Here is a 17,193-nt window from a genome sequence, read left to right as displayed (position 1 = left end):
GGGCTTGATCATGGGGGGGGACTTTAACACAGTGCTGGACCCCGGGCTAGACAGATCGAGCTCAAGGACCAATAGGAGGCCGGCAGCGGCAGAAGTGCTGAAGGGGTACATGGAGCAGATGGGAGGAGTAGACCCATGGAGGTTTGGTAGGCCGAGGGCGAGGGAGTATTCCTTTTTCTCCCACGTCCATAGAGTGTACTCCAGAATCGATTTCTTCGTGTTGAGCAGGGGGCTGATCCCGAGGGTACGGGAAGCTGAGTACTCGGCCATTGCGATCTCTGATCATGCACCACATTGGGTGGATGTGGAAATGGGGGAGGCGCGGGACCAGCGCCCGCTGTGGCGGCTGGATGTGGGGCTGTTAGCGGACGACGAGGTGTGTAAAAGGGTCCGGAAGAGCATCGAGAGCTATCTGGACTTGAATGACACGGGTGAGGTGCAGGTGGGGATGGTCTGGGAGGCCCTGAAGGCAGTGATCAGGGGAGAGCTGATCTCCATAAGGGCACACAGAGAAAGAAAGGAGAGGCAGGAGAGGGAGAGGCTGGTGGGGGAGCTATTGGAAGTGGATAGGAGATATGCGGAGGCACCAGAGGAGGGGCTGCTGGGAGAACGGCGCAGCCTGCAGGTCAAGTTCGACCTGCTGACCACCAGGAAGGCAGAGACGCAGTGGAGAAGGGCACAGGGCGCGGTCTATGAGTATGGGGAAAAGGCGAGCAGGATGCTGGCACACCAGCTTCGCAAACGAGATGCGGCTAGGGAGATTGGGGGAGTGAAGGAGAGGGGCGGGGAAGGTAGTGCAGAAGGGGCAAGAAGTGAATGGGGTCTTCAGGGATTTTTACAAGGAGTTGTATCGGTCTGAGCCGCCGACGAGGAGAGGGGGAATGGAGGACTTCCTAAACAAATTGAGGTTCCCAAGGGTCCAGGAGGGGCTGGTGGAAGGGCTGGGGGCGCCAATAGGGCTAGAGGAGCTAGTCAAGGGAATAGGTCAGATGCAAGCGGGGAAGGCGCCGGGGCCAGATGGGTTCCCGGTGGAATTCTACAAGAAAAATGTGGACTTGGTGGGACCGGTACTGGTACGAGCCTTTAATGAGGCGCGAGAGGGGGGGGTTCTGCCCCCGACAATGTCGCAGGCTCTGATCTCCCTGATATTGAAGCGGGATAAAGACCCCGTGCAGTGCAGGTCCTACAGGCCTATCTCGCTTCTGAACGTAGATGCCAAGTTGCTGGCAAAGATCCTGGCAGCTAGAATAGAGGATTGTGTGCCAGGGGTAATCCATGAGGACCAGACGGGGTTCGTGAAGGGGCGGCAGCTCAACACGAACGTGCGGAGATTGCGGAATGTAATTATGATGCCGGCAGTGGAGGGGGAGGCTGAGATAGTGGTAGCGCTGGACGCGGAGAAGGCATTCGATAGGGTGGAGTGGGAGTACCTGTGGGAGACGTTGGAACGGTTTGGGTTTGGGGAAGGGTTTATTAAGTGGGTGAAGTTGCTCTACTCGGCCCCGACGGCGAGTGTAGTGACAAACGGGAGGAGGTCGGAGTATTTCGGGCTCCACCGAGGGACCAGGCATGGATGTCCCCTATCCCCCCTACTTTTCGCACTGGCGATTGAACCGTTGGCGATGGCACTGAGGGGTTCAGGGGGGTGGAGAGGACTAACTAGGGGAGGGGACGAACATCGAGTATCGCTGTATGCGGATGATCTACTGCTGTACGTGGCAGACCCAGAAGGGGGAATGCCGGAGATAATGGAACTATTAGCAGAGTTTGGGGACTTTTCGGGGTACAAACTAAATTTGGGCAAAAGCGAGGTTTTTGTGATACACCCGGGGGACCAGGGAGAGGGTATTGGGAGACTCCCCTTCAAGCGAGCAGGAAAGAGCTTTAGGTACTTAGGGGTGCAGGTGGCAAGGAACTGGGGGACCCTCCACAAGTTGAACTTTTCCAGGCTGGTGGAACAGATGGAGGAGGAGTTTAAGAGGTGGGACATCGTACCGCTGTCGCTGGCGGGGAGGGTGCAGTCAATCAAAATGACGGTCCTCCCAAGGTTCCTGTTTTTATTTCAGTGCTTGCCCATCTTCCTCCCTAGGGCCTTCTTCAAAAAGGTGACGAGTAGCATCATGAGCTACGTGTGGGCGCACGGCACCCCAAGGGTGAGGAGGGTCTTTTTGGAGCGGAGTAGGGACAGTGGAGGGCTGGCACTACCCAATCTCTCGGGGTATTACTGGGCGGCAAATGTGTCAATGGTGCGCAAGTGGATGATGGAAGGGGAGGGGGCAGCTTGGAAACGAATGGAGAGGGCGTCCTGTGGCAACACAAGCCTGGGGGCCCTAGTAACGGCACCATGGCCGCTCCCCCCCACGAGGTACACCACAAGCCCGGTGGTGGCGGCCACCCTCAACATATGGGGGCAGTGGAGGCGACACAGGGGGGAAAGGGGAGGTCTGTTGGCGGCGCCAATAAGAGGGAACCATAGATTCATCCCGGGGAACATCGACGGGGGATTTCAGAGCTGGTACAGGGTGGGCATACGGCAGCTGAAGGACCTGTTTATAGAGGGGAGGTTTGCGAGCCTGGGAGGGCTGGAGGAGAAGTTTGAGCTCCCCCCGGGAAACATGTTCAGATATTTACAAGTGAAGGCATTTGCTAGGCGGCAGGAGGAGGGGTTCCCCCTGCTCCCCAGTAAGGGGGCGAGTGATAGGGTGCTCTCGGGGGTCTGGGTCGGAGGGGGGAAGATATCAGACATCTACAAGATAATGCAGGAGGCGGAAGAAGCATCAGGGGAGGAGCTGAAAGCCAAGTGGGAAGGGGAGCTGGGAGAGCAGATAGAAGACGGGACGTGGGCGGATGCATTGGAGAAGGTCAATTCTTCCTCCTCGTGTGCGAGGCTGAGCCTCATTCAATTTAAGGTGCTGCATAGAGCTCACATGACGGGGACAAGGATGAGCCGGTTCTTTGGGGGTGAGGACAGGTGTGTCAGATGTCTGGGAAGCCCAGCGAACCATGTGCATATGTTCTGGGCATGTCCGGTGCTGGAAGGGTTCTGGAAGGGGGTGGCAAGGACGGTGTCGAAGGTGGTGGGGTCCAGGGTCAAACCAGGATGGGGGCTTGCGATCTTTGGGGTCGGGGTAGAACCGGGGGTACAGGAGGCTAGGGAGGCCGGAATACTGGCCTTTGCGTCCCTAGTGGCTCGACGAAGGATATTAATTCAATGGAAGGACGCGAGGCCTCCAAGCGTTGAAACTTGGATTAACGATATGGCTAGCTATATTCAGCTAGAAAGGATCAAATTTGCCCTGAGAGGGTCGGTACAGGGATTCTCCAGGCGGTGGCAACCTTTCCTTGACTTTTTAGATCAGAGATAGACGTTTGGGGTCGTGGCAGCAGCAACCCGGGGGGGGGGGGGGGGGGGAGGGGAGGGGAGGGGGGGGGGAGGGGAGGGGGGGCAGCAAGGGTCGTGGGGGGACATGCACGACTGTAACGCGGGCAAGTCTGCTCGCTGCTCATGTCTGAAACTGTAGGCTGCCTTGTTTGTTAAGTTGTTGCTTGGGGGGGGGGGGGGGTGGGAGGACTGGTGCGCGCGAGGGAGGGATATTTGCCTAGAGGGATTGTGTTGTAAATAATTTAAAAATTAGTAGGGGTAAATGTTTGTATGGAAAAACTCTTTCAATAAAAATTATTAAAAAAAAAAAAAGAAATTAAAGCTCATGGTATTGGGGGTAATGTATTGACATGGATAGAGAACTGGTTGGCAGAAAGAAAGCAGAGAGTGGGAAAAGGGGAAGTGCAATGAGACCTGGGTGTCATGATGGAACAGTTGCTGCAGGTTGGCATGCAGGTACAGCAGGCGATGAGGAAAGCTAATGGCATACTGGCCTTTATAGCAAGAGGATTTGAGCATAGGAGTAGGGATGTCTTGCTGCAATTATACAGGACCTTCATGAGGCCACACCTGGAGGATTGTGTGCAGTTTTGGTCTCCTAGTTTGACGAAGAACATTCTTGCTATTGAGGGTGTCCAGCGAAGGTTCACCAGATGGCAGGACCGACATATGAAGAAAGACTGGATCGACTGGGCTTGTACTCACTGGAGTGTCATGGGAGTGTCCCTTTATGATATGTTTTTGTCTTATCACATGGCTTCAGTGATGTCATTGTGTAGGTGGAGATGGGCTGTGGCTCTGGAAGCTGGTATTACTTTGTTTTGGTTTGTGGCTTTTGTTTTCACATTTGGCTGCTGTACTCAGAAAGAGAAGTATCTTGACCTGTCTCTCTATCTTCAGTTTCAAAAGCTGTTTCCAGACTACTTGATAACTTGAAAAGAAATAATTGCTTTCTGGAAGGAACTCAAACCTGCTGTTTTGGAAAGGAAACAAGAGCAACCACACCTTTGAAAAGGGGTTACTGGTTTATGGGATCTTGTTATTAAATTGGAAATTAAAAGGGGAAATTTAGAATAGAATAGAATATACAGTGCAGAAGGAGGCCATTCAGCCCATCGAGTCTGCACCGACCCACTTAAGCCCTCACTTCCACCCTATCCCCGTAACCCAATAACCCCTCCTAACCTTTTTGGACACTATTGGCAATTTAGGATGTCCAATCCACCTAACCTGCACATCTTTGGACTGTGGGAGGAAACCGGAGCACCTGGAGGAAATCCACGCAGACACGGGGAGAATGTGCAAACTCCGCACAGGCAGTGACCCAGCGGGGAATCGAGCCTGGGACCCTGGCACTGTGAAGCCACAATGCTAACCACTGTGCTACCGTGCCGCCCCAATTTATTAAGGATGATACATAGATTACTGTAGCTGTGTGGGGTATTTATTATTGTAGTTGATAAAAAATGCTTACTGTGTGTTTATAAAAATGTTAACTAAATTCGTAGAATAAAGCTTGTTTATGATTAAAAGTGGTTAAGACTTCTGTTGAAAGGCTGGACCTTGTGCTCATCGTAACCAAAATCAATAAACAGTTGCAAGTCAGCGGAGTTTTCTAAACCCTGACCCATAACAGGAGTTTAGAAGAATGAGAGGGGATCTCATAGAAACATATACAAGCCTGATGGGATTGGACAGGCTAGATGCGGGAAAAATGTTCCTGATGTCGGCGACATCCACAACTAGGGGTCACAACCTGAGAATAAGTGGCAAGCCATTCAGGACAGATTTTAGGAGTAACTTCTTCTCTCATAGAGTTGCAAACTTGTGGAATTCTCTATTCAAGAGGGAGCTGGACATGGCCCTTGCAGCGAAAGAGATCAAGGGGTATGGAGAGAAAGCGGGAGTGGGATGCTGCATTTGCATGATCAGCTATGATTAAATTGAATGGTCAGCTGCACTAAGGCTCGAATGGCCTACTGCTGCATCTATTTTCTTTGTTCTATGTTTAGGGGCTGGTTTAGCTCACTTGGCTAAATCGCTGGCTTTTAAAGCAGACCAAGCAGGCCAGCAGCACGGTTCGATTCCCGTACCAGCCTCCCCGGACAGGCGCCGGAATGTGGCGACTAGGGGCTTTTCACAGTAACTTCATTGAAGCCTACGCGTGACAATAAACGATTTTCATTTCATTTCTATTCATGTGTATTTGCCTTTTCTTTAATAAATAGTCTTATTTATTAATAATTGTTACGCGACGACTGGGCTGCTTATTCTCACTGGGGTTTTACTTGACTCCTCACGCCATTCCAAAAGCAAAACTGTATACCCCCATGAATCAGTGTTCCGTCGAGATTCTCTCACAGATAACATCAGCATGATTTGTGACAATTACCCTCACACACAAACTGTACAGAATATGTACCATTCTTGATTTTATTTTATTTTTTTATTCATTGGATGTGGGTTTTATTGGCTGTGCGAGCATTTATTACCAATTCTTTAATTGCCTTGAATGGACTGGCTTGCAAGGCCATTTCAGAGTCATGGATCTAGAGTCACATGTCAGGCAGACAAGGTAAGGATGGCAGATTTCCTTCCCTAATGGTTTCATTTGATTTTTTATTCAAATTTCACCATCTGCCGTGTTGGGATTTGAACCCAGGCTCCCTGAACTTTACCCTGGATTACTTGTTTGATGAAAATACCACGATGCCACCGCCTCCCCAATTTTTTTTCCCCAAAATTGTTTTTAATTTATTTATTTTTTTAAATTAGAGTACCCAAATCATTTTTCCAATTGAGGGGCAATTTATCATGGCCAATCCACCTACCCTGCACATATTTGGATTGTGGGGGCTAAACTCACACAAACACAGGAAGAACGTGCAAACTCCACACAGAGTGACCCAAAGCTCGGGTCGAACCTGGGACCTCGGTGCCATGAGGCAGCAATGCTAACCACTGCGCCACCATGCTGCCATTGCCTCCCCTATTTTAGCTCATGGAGATTCTATGAAATAATTCCTCTGGTCATTACATCCAGGGGGATTTGAAAAAGAAATCTAGAATAAATTTAATTTCCTACTTTTGAACATTTGTACTGTATTCCATTCATTTTACTCAGGCCTTTGCTAATGAGATTCTCTGAAAATGGGAATTCTGCCCTTACATAAAATTCTGGGACATATTTAGGAACATAGGAACAGGAGGAGGCCCTCAGACATGTTCTGCCACTCACTAAGGTCATGGCTGATCTGTGACCCAACATCATAAACCCACCTTTGCCCCATATCTCTTAATAGCTCTGGTTAACAAACATCTATCAATCTCAGTTTTAAAATTGACTGTTTATCAAGAATCTATTGCCATTTGCTGAAGCGAACTCCCAACATTCTACCATCTTGTGTGTGAAGAGGAGCCTCCTCATCTCCCTCCTGAAAGGCATGGCTCTAATTTTTAGGCTATTTCCCCTGGTCCTAGACTCTCCAACCGGCAAAAATAGTTTTGCGCTGAAGTTAAAATTGTTTGGTGGACAAATCATGTTAAAACAAAAAAAAGCTTACAGTCAGCGGAAAACAGTTTAAATTTCTCACCAAACATGCGTGGTCTAAATATAGCAACACTGAGTTGAGGTACTTCCCTTCCCAAGTAGTGAGCTTAGCTGCTGATTTCAGATTCAAGTTGCACCCAACAATAAATGCAAGCCAGAAAGAAACTTTGCATGGGCGGGAGCCTATACTTGAAAACGTGCTGATTATTTGAATTCCGCCCCCGGCCGCGCGGAACCAGAAGCTAAGAAACATGTCGAAAACACTTTTGATAATTGCAACACCACCCAGCACTTAGCCTAAGCCTCCCTTGCCTTTTCGCGGTTGAGATTAGCAAATTGTACGGTTACTCACTGGAACACTTTGAAACTGTCGAATACACTACACAATAGTGACAGTTGCAGAATTGGGCAGCTGTCTAATGCACCACTTGGTCCAACCCTCAAACAACAAGAAAGCGTCAGCTGCCAACATGATTCTCGACACAAATCAAACGAACTCCAGCCTTCCTGCGACAGGTGTACCTGTCCCATCCCTCACCCACAAACAATTATTTTAGAACTGCAGACTTGATTCAAATGTTGCTGTGGTTTTTTGTTTTAAGGCTGTGTTTTTGATCGGACAAGTGGATTTGATCTGGGCTTTTTATATATGGGGTTTGGGCTCAGGTGTCAAGTGGGTTTTTAAGGCTTGGGTCATTAAGTGGGTGGTTTTCAGGAAGGACTTGCCTGTACTCATGGCTGCGATGCTCCTGTTTCCACTTGTCGCAGTGCCTCCGAAACACCGCGAAGCCAAACTGGTCGAAGCCCAGCACACAGGGCTTTTCGGTCGGGTAGCCGCTCATATTTGACCGGTTTATGAATTTCCCCTCCACCCTTTCCGAGCTCCTTTGCGAGGCAGGTCTGCCGCTCCAATAACCAGCACTTTCGAATCTAGCGCCGCAGCCAGAGCCACGCCCCGCTCTCCCCGGATTGGTCAGTGCGCGCGACTGGCAGCTGCTGTTCACCAATGACAGCTCCAGCCGCTGTCGAGCGGGCGACGATTGGCCGAGGCTTCTACCCAATCAGAGCTCGGCTTGATCTTGGCCACTCTGACCGTCAGTCATTCTGTCCACATTCTGTTTCCAGCACTTTTCCTTCTGTTAGCCTATTTTTCTTTGTTTGTTTTCTTGTCAAGAATCTCTCTGCAGCAGCTGGTGGGGAGTAGAAAAGTAAATCCATGCACTGCTTATGTGATACACAAATCCTAATATTTGCGAAGATTTATATAAATATATTTTAATCTAATTTATTAACTGATGCAAAATATTTTCACTGTAATGACATCACAATTATAATGTAACATCACCAGCGGCTTTCTTTAATTTTAAGCTTTGAAATAGATATTTATTTGGATTCACATTATATAAAAATAAGCTTTTCTGCTCATAATTTCGACTGTAATTAATGAAATATATCTTGCTCTGCAATGGCTTATGATGTGATTACAATCATCAGGATGTTGGTAATTGGGATTGGACTGCTTCTGGTTTATCTGGTAAGAATCTGCACAGATTTCCTTTCTGTGTACCATATCTTCGTCATGATAGAGCAGCCATTGCTGCCGCAAATTTAGTTGCCAAATATTGTTTTTTATAAATTTACAGGACCCAATTATTTTTTTTTCCAATTAAGGAGCAATTTAGCGTGGCCAATCCACCTACCCTGCACACCTTTGGGTTGTGGGGGTGAAACCCACGCAGACACGGGGAGAATGTGCAAACCACACGGACAGTGACCCAGGGCTGGGATTCACACCCGGGTTTTCAGCCCTGCAGTCCCAGTGCTAACCACTGCGCCACCGTGCTGCCCCAGTTGCCCAATATTTAACCATTTTGTATTGTTTTCTATTGTTCTTGAGATGTGGCAAAATCCGCAATTATTGCCCATCGCAGTGGCTCCTTGAGTGGAGGGTGGTAGGCCACCTTCATGAACCGCTGCAGTCCACGCAATGAAGGTGCTCCCACAATGCTGTTTAGTCTGAAGCCCCAGGCTACCTCATTCAATGCCGATGCAGGAATGGTTGTTGTATGTCAGGGTTGGGGTAGTGTATGACTTGAATTCTGTGGTGTACCCACAGCATTGCTGCTGTTATTCTTCCCAGTGATAGAAGTTGCAGGGGAGGTGTTATCAAAATAATCTTGTCAACTTGCTGCCGTACATTTTGTAGTTTGTGCACAAAACAAGGAGGCCATTCAGGACATCTTGTCAGCAACAACTTCTCACCCGTCTTTCCTGTATCCTTGCAACTTTTTCATTTTCACGTATGTATTCATTGTAGTGTTCCCCTCCCTTCCTTGTTTTTTGTTTTCCCACAACGACAGTGTTCCCAGCAACTGCCAATCTGTAACCAGCTTCTGGGAGATTCACGTGTTTGACCCAGTAATATTTCCCCTTCAGTTTATTATCCCGTTCCAAGCTTACACTCATCACTTCTCCAAATTGAAGATCGAGAATGTAACTCAGTGGGAATTCACAGGCATTAATTTATGTCACTGCACCCAATAGCAAAAATGAGTTGGGGGAAAAACAGCAAGAGCCTAACTCAATATCAGCATTCATGAAGTTTTCTATTACTGAATCATTAGCATGTTCAACCACTATATCAGAGACTCACCTCGATCAGCTCCCAATTTATTAATGATGTACTAATCACTGGATGAGGTAAATAAAGCAGCTAGGGCTTCAGTTTCAGTCTGGATTAAATGAAACAGAGCCTTATCAGGCGGCACAGTAGCACAATGGTTAGCACCGTTGCTTCACAGCTCCAGGGACTTGGGTTTGATTCCCGGCTTGGGTCACTGTTTGTGCGGAGTCTGCACATTCTCTGTGTCTGCATAGGCTTCCACCGGGCGCTCCAATTTCCTCCCCCAAGTCCGAAAGATGTGCTTGTTAGGTGAATTGGACATTCTGAATTCTCCCTCAGTGTACCTGAACAGGCACCGTAGTGTGGCGACTAGTGATTTTCACAGTAACTTCATTGCAGTGTTAATGTATGCGTACTTGTGACTAATAAAGATTATTATTGTGCATCCCTGATTCTCGCTTCATCAGTGGTGGCCGTGCCTTCAGCTGCCAAGGCCCCAAGGTTTGTTATTCCCTCCTCAAACCTCTCATCCTTCTCTCCTCCTTTAAGGACACAACTTAAAACTTATCTCTTTGGCCAAGCTAATGGTCATTTGTCCTAATATCTTTTAATGTGGCTAACTGAGAATTTTTGTTTGATAAATGTTAAATGCCTTGACATGTTTTGTCACATTTCAGGAGCTATAGAAAGCATTGTTGTCCTCATTGCTGTCACAGACATTTCATACTCAGGGATTTGTATATTTCATGTGCAATTCTTAAGTTTTAAAAAATGGTAGTGTAAAAGAAGAAATGCTGGGAATGTGTGGTAAGTGATTCAGTGTCTGAAGCGTTTAGAGCGAAATATTTTATTAGAAAGCAGAACATGATATTGATATAGAATATTCACAAATGGCACTTCTAATTCTTGGTCCTGTAATAGTCTCAAAATTGTTCCTCTTCTAATGTAACACAATAGTGTAGAAATCATGCAAACATTAGAATTAGGAAATTAGGTGAACTTGGATCTCTCTGATCCAGAGGGTAGTGGATTCTGGGACAATTAAAGCTTTCAAGACCAAGGTTGGTATCATTTTTGTTCGGTCAAATATTGAGAGATATGGACCAAATTAAATTGAAGAGCAGATCAGCCATAGTCTAATTGAATGATATACTCATGTTCCTGTAGGGACTGCAATTTCCACAAAAATGTTGGCACTGACATATTAATTGAACTGTACTAAACTATTATGAGCTTGATTTCCATGAAGAATCAGGAAAAAATCTAGCTCATACTTCATGCTAGCATAAATCAAATGGTAGATGCTCATCAATCTTCAATACAATTGAATGAGGAAGGACCTTAGAGGTATTAAATATAATAAATTAGAGGATAAATTATTGATCCAGAGCAATGATTGGAGAACATGAGTACAAACTAGTAAAATGCAAGTTATAGACTGAAATAGAAACAGAAAATGAACGCTCTCCAATACTTTCATAGTTTCCAAAAGTGTGGTTCCCAGAATTAAACAGAATGGGCGTGATTCTCTGGCCGCGTTGCGCTCAAGCGAGAGCACAACGCAGCCAGAGAATCCGGGGAGGGAACTCCAACAAGCCTCCCGAAAGCCTCCGCAACTCGAGAGATTCACCAAAGTCCTGCGAGACGTCAGAACGCCACACCAAATAGGCATGACTGAATGCCCTTCCCGGATGAAGGTTGTAAACCTACTTACAACCTACCTGCCCAGGAACCACCGGCCTGTCGATTCTCCGGCCTCCCCATGGTAGATGCTGTTGGGCGCCAACCGGGGTGTCTCCCAGGCCATGATCAGGGTAAGTGCAGTGTGGCTGCCTGGCCCTCCACCTGGAACTTGGGCACATTGGCAGTGCCCAGGTGGCACTGCCAAGCCAGTAGGAGCACTGCCTGGGAGCCAGTGCAAGAGTGCCCAAGTGCAAGGGTATCACTGCCAAGGGTCAGGGGGCAAGGGGGGCCATGCCCATGAACTGAGGGTGGAGGGGGGGTTTAAAGGGTGGGGAAGTGCAGGACAGGCAAGAAGAGCCCTCTGGAAGATTGGAGAGGTGATGGGGGGTTCCTAGAAGGGAGGGGGTGCTGTAAGGGGGGCTCGAGGATGCCTGAAGAGGGGGGGACCCCCCCCAGCAGGGTGCCCTCACTTGGGGGTGTGGGGTCGTGTCCATGTGTGTGGATTGTGACATTGTCCAAGGATTGGGGGAGATACAAGTTCACTAAGTGATCGGGGCACCCTTTCAAAATGGTGGCCCACTCTCTGTGGTCAGCTCCCCAGTACTTAAAAAAAATTCTAAGTGTGGGCTAAACCAGTGAGAAACTCCCTTGAGCCCAGAAAAGTGACAAAGTATCATTGAATAGCGGTGGGGAACTCGTCGGCAGGGCTCTGAAAAACCCGCCACAATTTAACTTAGAAATCTTTTGGAAGAATCACGCCCAATATATCAATTGAGGCTGAACCAGCGTTATATACTGATTCATCATAACTTCCCATCTCTTGTACTCTTTTGCATCCAGTTAAAAAGCACAGGATCCTGTATACTTTCTCAACAGGATCCTGTATACTGCCATGAAGCTGCGCACACTGCTACAGCCCACTTTGAACCTGGTGCCACGGATCATGTAGGTGCCCCCCCCGGAGCATCCCTCTGGCCCCAGACATCTCATCAGCAGTATGGGCACGCTCCAGCACAACCAGTGCCATCTTGTTGGCTGGGATGAGTGTGTGTGTGGGAGCATACTGTGTACGTGTGGCTGCCTCCGAGTGTCGATCATGCACCATTTTTCAGTGGAATCGAGTGTGTTCCACGTGGCACCGGTGCTAGCCCCTCAAAGATAGCGGAATCAGTCCCGGTGCAGCGCCATTATTTCTGTTGTAAAAGTACACGGATTCTGCATTGGCGTCAACACTTAATCTCAGAACCGGAGAATACCTCCCATTGTGTCTCGCAACTCAGCCTTACCCTCTGTTCCTCTGGTATCTTACAAAGCTTTTTCAGTATAGAAACAGGCCATTCAACCCAATAGATACATGCCCTACAGAAGCCTCTTCCCATAATAATAATCTTTATTTTCACAAGTAGGCTTACATTAACACTGCAACACTGCAATGAAGTTACCGTGAAAAGCCTCTAGTCGCCACATTCCGGCGCCTGGTGAGGTACACGGAGGGAGAATTCAGAATGTCCAAATGACCTAACCACACGTCTTTCGGGATTTTCTGGGAGGAAACCACAGTCCTCCCACAGTCCAAAGACGTGCAGGTTAGGTGGATTGGCCATGATAAAATTGCCTTTATTGACCAAAAAAAAGGTTAAGAGGGGTTAGTGGGTTACGGGGATAGGGTGGAGGTGAGGACTTAAGTGGGTCAGTGCAGACTCGATGGGCCGAATGGCCTCCTTCTGCACTGTACGTTCTATGTTCTAAACTGGAACACCCGGAGAAAACCCACGCAGACATGGGGAGAACATGCAGACACCGCACAGATAGTGACCCAAGCCGGGAACTGAACCTGGGACCCTGACACTGTGAAGCAACAGTGCTAACCACTGTATCCATTTCACTCTCTCAATACCTGCTTTCTCATTTGTTTATCTAAGTTCCCCTTAATTGTATTCATGCTTGTGATCTTAAGCACACCAGGTAGGAACATAGGAACTAGAGACAGTCATTTAGCCACTTATGCCATTCAATGAGATCATGGCTCGTTTCCAACGTAACTCACATTTATTAACATTAAGAAGTCTGACAATACTTGTTTTCGGAACGCAGCTCCTTCCTCAGGTGAAAGCTAGTGATTCGAAACAAACCTGTTGGGCTTTAATCTGGTGTTGTCAGACTTCTTACACAGAATTCACAGTGCATCAGTCCATCGAGTCTGCACCAGCCCTTGGAAAGAGCACCCTATCCAAGCCCACACCTCCACCCTATCCCCACACTTCCACCCTATCCCCGTAACCCCACCTTACCTTTTTTTATTTTTTGGACAAGAGCAATTTACCATGGCCAATCCACCTACCCCTGCACATCTTTGGACTGCGGGAGAAAACCGGAGCACCCAGAGTAAACCCACACAGACACGCGGAGAAAGTGCAGACTCCGCATAGACAGTGACCCAAGCCGGGAATCGAACCTGGGACCCATGTGCTGTGAATTCATTGTGCTAACCACTATGCTACCATTCTGCCCACCCCAGTCCAATGCTGGCATCCCCATATCATATTTATTAATATATTTAGTTAACAAAAATCTATCAATCTTAGTCTGAAAATAACAATTCACTGAGCATCAATTTTCACTTCTGGAAAAGGATTCTAAAATTCTACCACCCCTTCTGTGAGGAATTGTTTCTTAATTTCACTCCTGAAAGTTCTGCTACTATTTTTTTAACCATTGTCCCCAGTCCTAGACTCCCTAACTAGTGGAATATTTATTTTCATCAACCCTTTCTCTTCTCTCCCCTGACCACCTCTCCTCCACCTCCTAATATTGCGAACACTTAAATCACATCACCCTTTAACCTTCTAAATGCCAGATGGCACAACTCTAGTTTGTGTAATCTCTCCTCATAATTGAATCCTTAGAGAAAAAAAAATGACTTGCATTTACATGTTGCTCACAACCACTAGAACTCACAAAATGCTTTAAAGCCAGTGAAGAACTTTTTGAAGTTGTAATGTAAGAAACACAGCAGCTAATTTGCACTCAGCAAACTCCCATAAACAGTAATCTGACCATGACCAGTTAATGTTTTTTTCCGCAATGTTGATTAGGTAATAAATATTGGCCAGGACACTTGGGAGAACATACCTGCCTCTCTTCGAAATGGTGTCATGTTACATCCACCTGAGCTGGCAGCTGGGGCATCCATTTAACATTTTATCTGAAAGCTGATACCTCCAAGAGTGCAATGCTGCATTAAAGAGTAAACCCTAATTTTTGTGCTTGTGCTCAAGCCCTGGAATGAGACTTGAATCTTGGAGTCCAAATATCATTCCAGTACACCTACACAGCACTCCCTCCAAAAATAATATATCCTTCCTAAGGTGTGGTGCCAGAGCTGCTCACAGTATCCCAAGTGTGATCTGGTCAGGGCTTTTGCCCTTGTGTTATAATCTTTCAATTTAACTCTTTGATCATGTTCTCATTACATGGTCGAAATCCAAATCTCACTCAATCTTTACATAGATATTTGCCATTAGAAAGTAACCTGTTCTGATCTTTTTAGGTCCAAGGGTGATGACCACATCGATCAATATATTTTTATAATGTTACACTTTGATTTATACTGTTTCACTTGCGTCTTCTCCGGAATGCTTCACTGGGTTTATTAATGACAACCTTGTAGGCTTGTTTGCAAGTAGAAAAATCGTCTAAAGATTTATTTTCATATCAAGATTCAGGTGATTGAGGTCAGCTCTCGGTCTTTTCTAGGGAACAGAGAGAGCACTCGCATGTTGAATCTTTCTGGATTGGCCTTAGACCTGACAGGTGTTGTATTTCCAGTGTTTTCTTTTACACATGGGGTTACAGAGCAGTACACCATAAAAGGTGTAGCCCATTGAGTGAGTCAGCTCCTGCTCATTCCCCTGCGATTATTGCTCCTTCAAGCATTTGATTTAATTCCCTTAAAAAAAACTTGAAGTACGTTGTATGTGCATTTGAACCTTATATATATGGAAACCTGACCTTTATCGGCCAGACTTTCCTCTCTCTCTACCCCCATGATTTAGCTCAGGGATACGGCCAACTCCGTCTCCTCTGTCTCTCACAACACTCACCCTTAAACCACTTCTCTCTGTGTTCAACAACGTCCCACCGCCTGCCTTTACAGCCCGTTGCTACGGCAACCCCACCGCCGCCATTGCGCCAACCTCGGAATCACATTGGGCGACTCCAACGCTGCCTGAAACGCCTACCTCCGAAAGCAGCCTAACGATTGGTCCTTTCCTAGCCGCACTGCAAGGGAAGTTCGGATTGGTCACTCTTTATTCCCCACCCCCAACGACCGGTGAAACTCTGACTGCGATTGGCTCAAATTCAACATGTTTTGGAACCGGGCCGCCCATTGGTTCCTTCGTCGGGCTGCTCGGCGCGTGCTGGGACCCTAGCGGCCATTAGTCCGCTGGGGTCGTGATTGACAGGAGGGGGGCGGGACCGAGTGGAACCAGGTCAGCGGTTACGTCAGCGGCTGGAAGTAGGTCAGTGGAACCTGGGTTGCGACATTGTCGGGAGCTGCGCTTTGAAGCCGGCGACAAGGCAGCACACCTGGGGGCGGGAGTACCTGCCGAAATCTCATCCGTGCAAGGTGAGTAACTCAGTGATGCTACACCTCAGACTGGATGGGGGAACGGGGCTTTGAACCCCCTTTCTCTCTGTCTGCCTGGACAGGTTCGCCCAACTTGCACTCACCTGGGATCAGAGTTATTGGACCCTCATGTTCCCCCTCCAGACACAACCCCTACTGCATTTGCACCGTTGCAGGAATTGCTATCAGTTGAAAAATAACATTGAGCGCGAAGAAATGGTTAAAGTTAGTGTTTTTCTCTACGTGGCTCGACAGATGAACTATTTCCACGTATGTCTTTTTAACAGTCAGAATCCACTTTGTGCAAATGCCCAGTTTTCGTACTGTAGACTTTGTTTCTTCCTGGGTCTGTGTGAGTGTGTGTGTGTGAATGATATGTGAGTGATCTGTAGTTGGTGCAGGGTTTTGAAGGCTGAGATCTCTTATGTCCTCCAATTTTGTACCTTGCACATCTCCCCACTTCGCCTTCATCAGCCTAGCCTTCAGCTACCTAGGCCCTGAATTCTGGAATTTCCTTCTATTTCTTTGCTTTTCTCAAGCTGCTTTTAAGGTTGGCACAGTGGTTAACACTACTGCCTCACAGCGCCAGGGACAGGGGTTCAATTCCAGCCTTGGATGACTGTGTGGAGTTTGCACATTCCCCCGTTCATGTGTGGTTTTCTCGGTGATCTGGTTTCCTCCCACAGTCCAAAGATGTGCAGGTTAAGTGAATTGGCCATGATAAATTGTCCCTCTGTATACAAAAGTTTAGGTCGGGTTACAGGGATAGAGTGGGCCTTGGTCCCAGGTAGGGTTCTCTTTCCAAAGGTTGGTGCAGACTCAATGGGCCAAATAGCCTCCTTCTGCACTGAAGTCTATGATTCTACTCTATGATTTCTATGTTTCATTTGGTCCCTGATCTGAATACCTCCTTGCGTAAATAAAAGCTAAATACTTTCAAAACCAGAAAAGCAATGCTTTTTTAAATTTTAAGAAATATTCATACTTACAAAGAGCTGTGGCAAACAGCAAATGTCTTATTTTACATGTGAGAACTCCATAAAGCTATAGCCATAATGTATGCTGTCTTTGTTTTTGCACAATGTGCAATCTTCATTTATTGCATTGTAAACATGCTGTGATTTCAGCTGCCTGGGCCTTCAATCTGGAATTTTGTTCCAAAATCTTTATCTTGCTTTCCCACTTTAAAATGTTATTTAAAACCTACCTATTTGATTCAGCTTTTGGTCACCTATCTTAATTTTCCCTTGCATGGTTTAATGTGAATGCTTTGAGATGTCTTGCCATGTTATTAAATCTGAATCTGGTATTTGAGACCGGTAATC

At 47.2% G+C, this 17,193-nt stretch overlaps 2 protein-coding genes across 8 annotated transcripts in view; one reads left to right on the top strand and one right to left on the bottom strand.

Annotated features, from left to right (window-relative positions):
* The window catches only part of si:ch211-266k8.4 (carabin), a 232,649-nt gene extending 217,165 nt beyond the window's left edge, over positions 1 to 15,484 (bottom strand). For 4 of the 6 annotated variants that reach the window (XR_005461913.1, XR_005461914.1, XM_038807941.1 and 1 more), the window contains exons 1-2: positions 15,342 to 15,484; positions 7,659 to 8,122 (exon numbers count right to left, since the gene is read on the bottom strand). Coding sequence is in view for 3 of the 6 variants with exons in the window: in XM_038807941.1 (XP_038663869.1) it covers positions 7,659 to 7,774 (116 nt within the window). In the remaining 3 variants the exon portion in view is untranslated. The remainder of the gene's footprint in view (positions 1 to 7,658; positions 8,123 to 15,341) is intronic. The other 2 variants (XM_038807940.1, XM_038807943.1) reach the window with 2 other exon arrangements.
* The window catches only part of LOC119971796 (aryl hydrocarbon receptor nuclear translocator-like protein 1), a 94,571-nt gene continuing 85,825 nt past the window's right edge, over positions 8,448 to 17,193 (top strand). Inside the window, exon 1 of one of the 2 annotated variants that reach the window (XM_038807937.1) lies at positions 8,448 to 8,466. The gene's annotated coding sequence lies outside the window, so the exon portion shown is untranslated. Of the gene's footprint in view, positions 8,467 to 15,783; positions 15,869 to 17,193 lie in introns of those variants that run through there. The other variant, XM_038807933.1, reaches the window with a different exon arrangement.

This window comes from Scyliorhinus canicula, chromosome 9 (assembly GCF_902713615.1).
Source record: "Scyliorhinus canicula chromosome 9, sScyCan1.1, whole genome shotgun sequence".
Classification (NCBI taxonomy): domain Eukaryota; kingdom Metazoa; phylum Chordata; class Chondrichthyes; order Carcharhiniformes; family Scyliorhinidae; genus Scyliorhinus; species Scyliorhinus canicula.
This window is presented reverse-complemented; position numbering and strand designations above follow the sequence as displayed.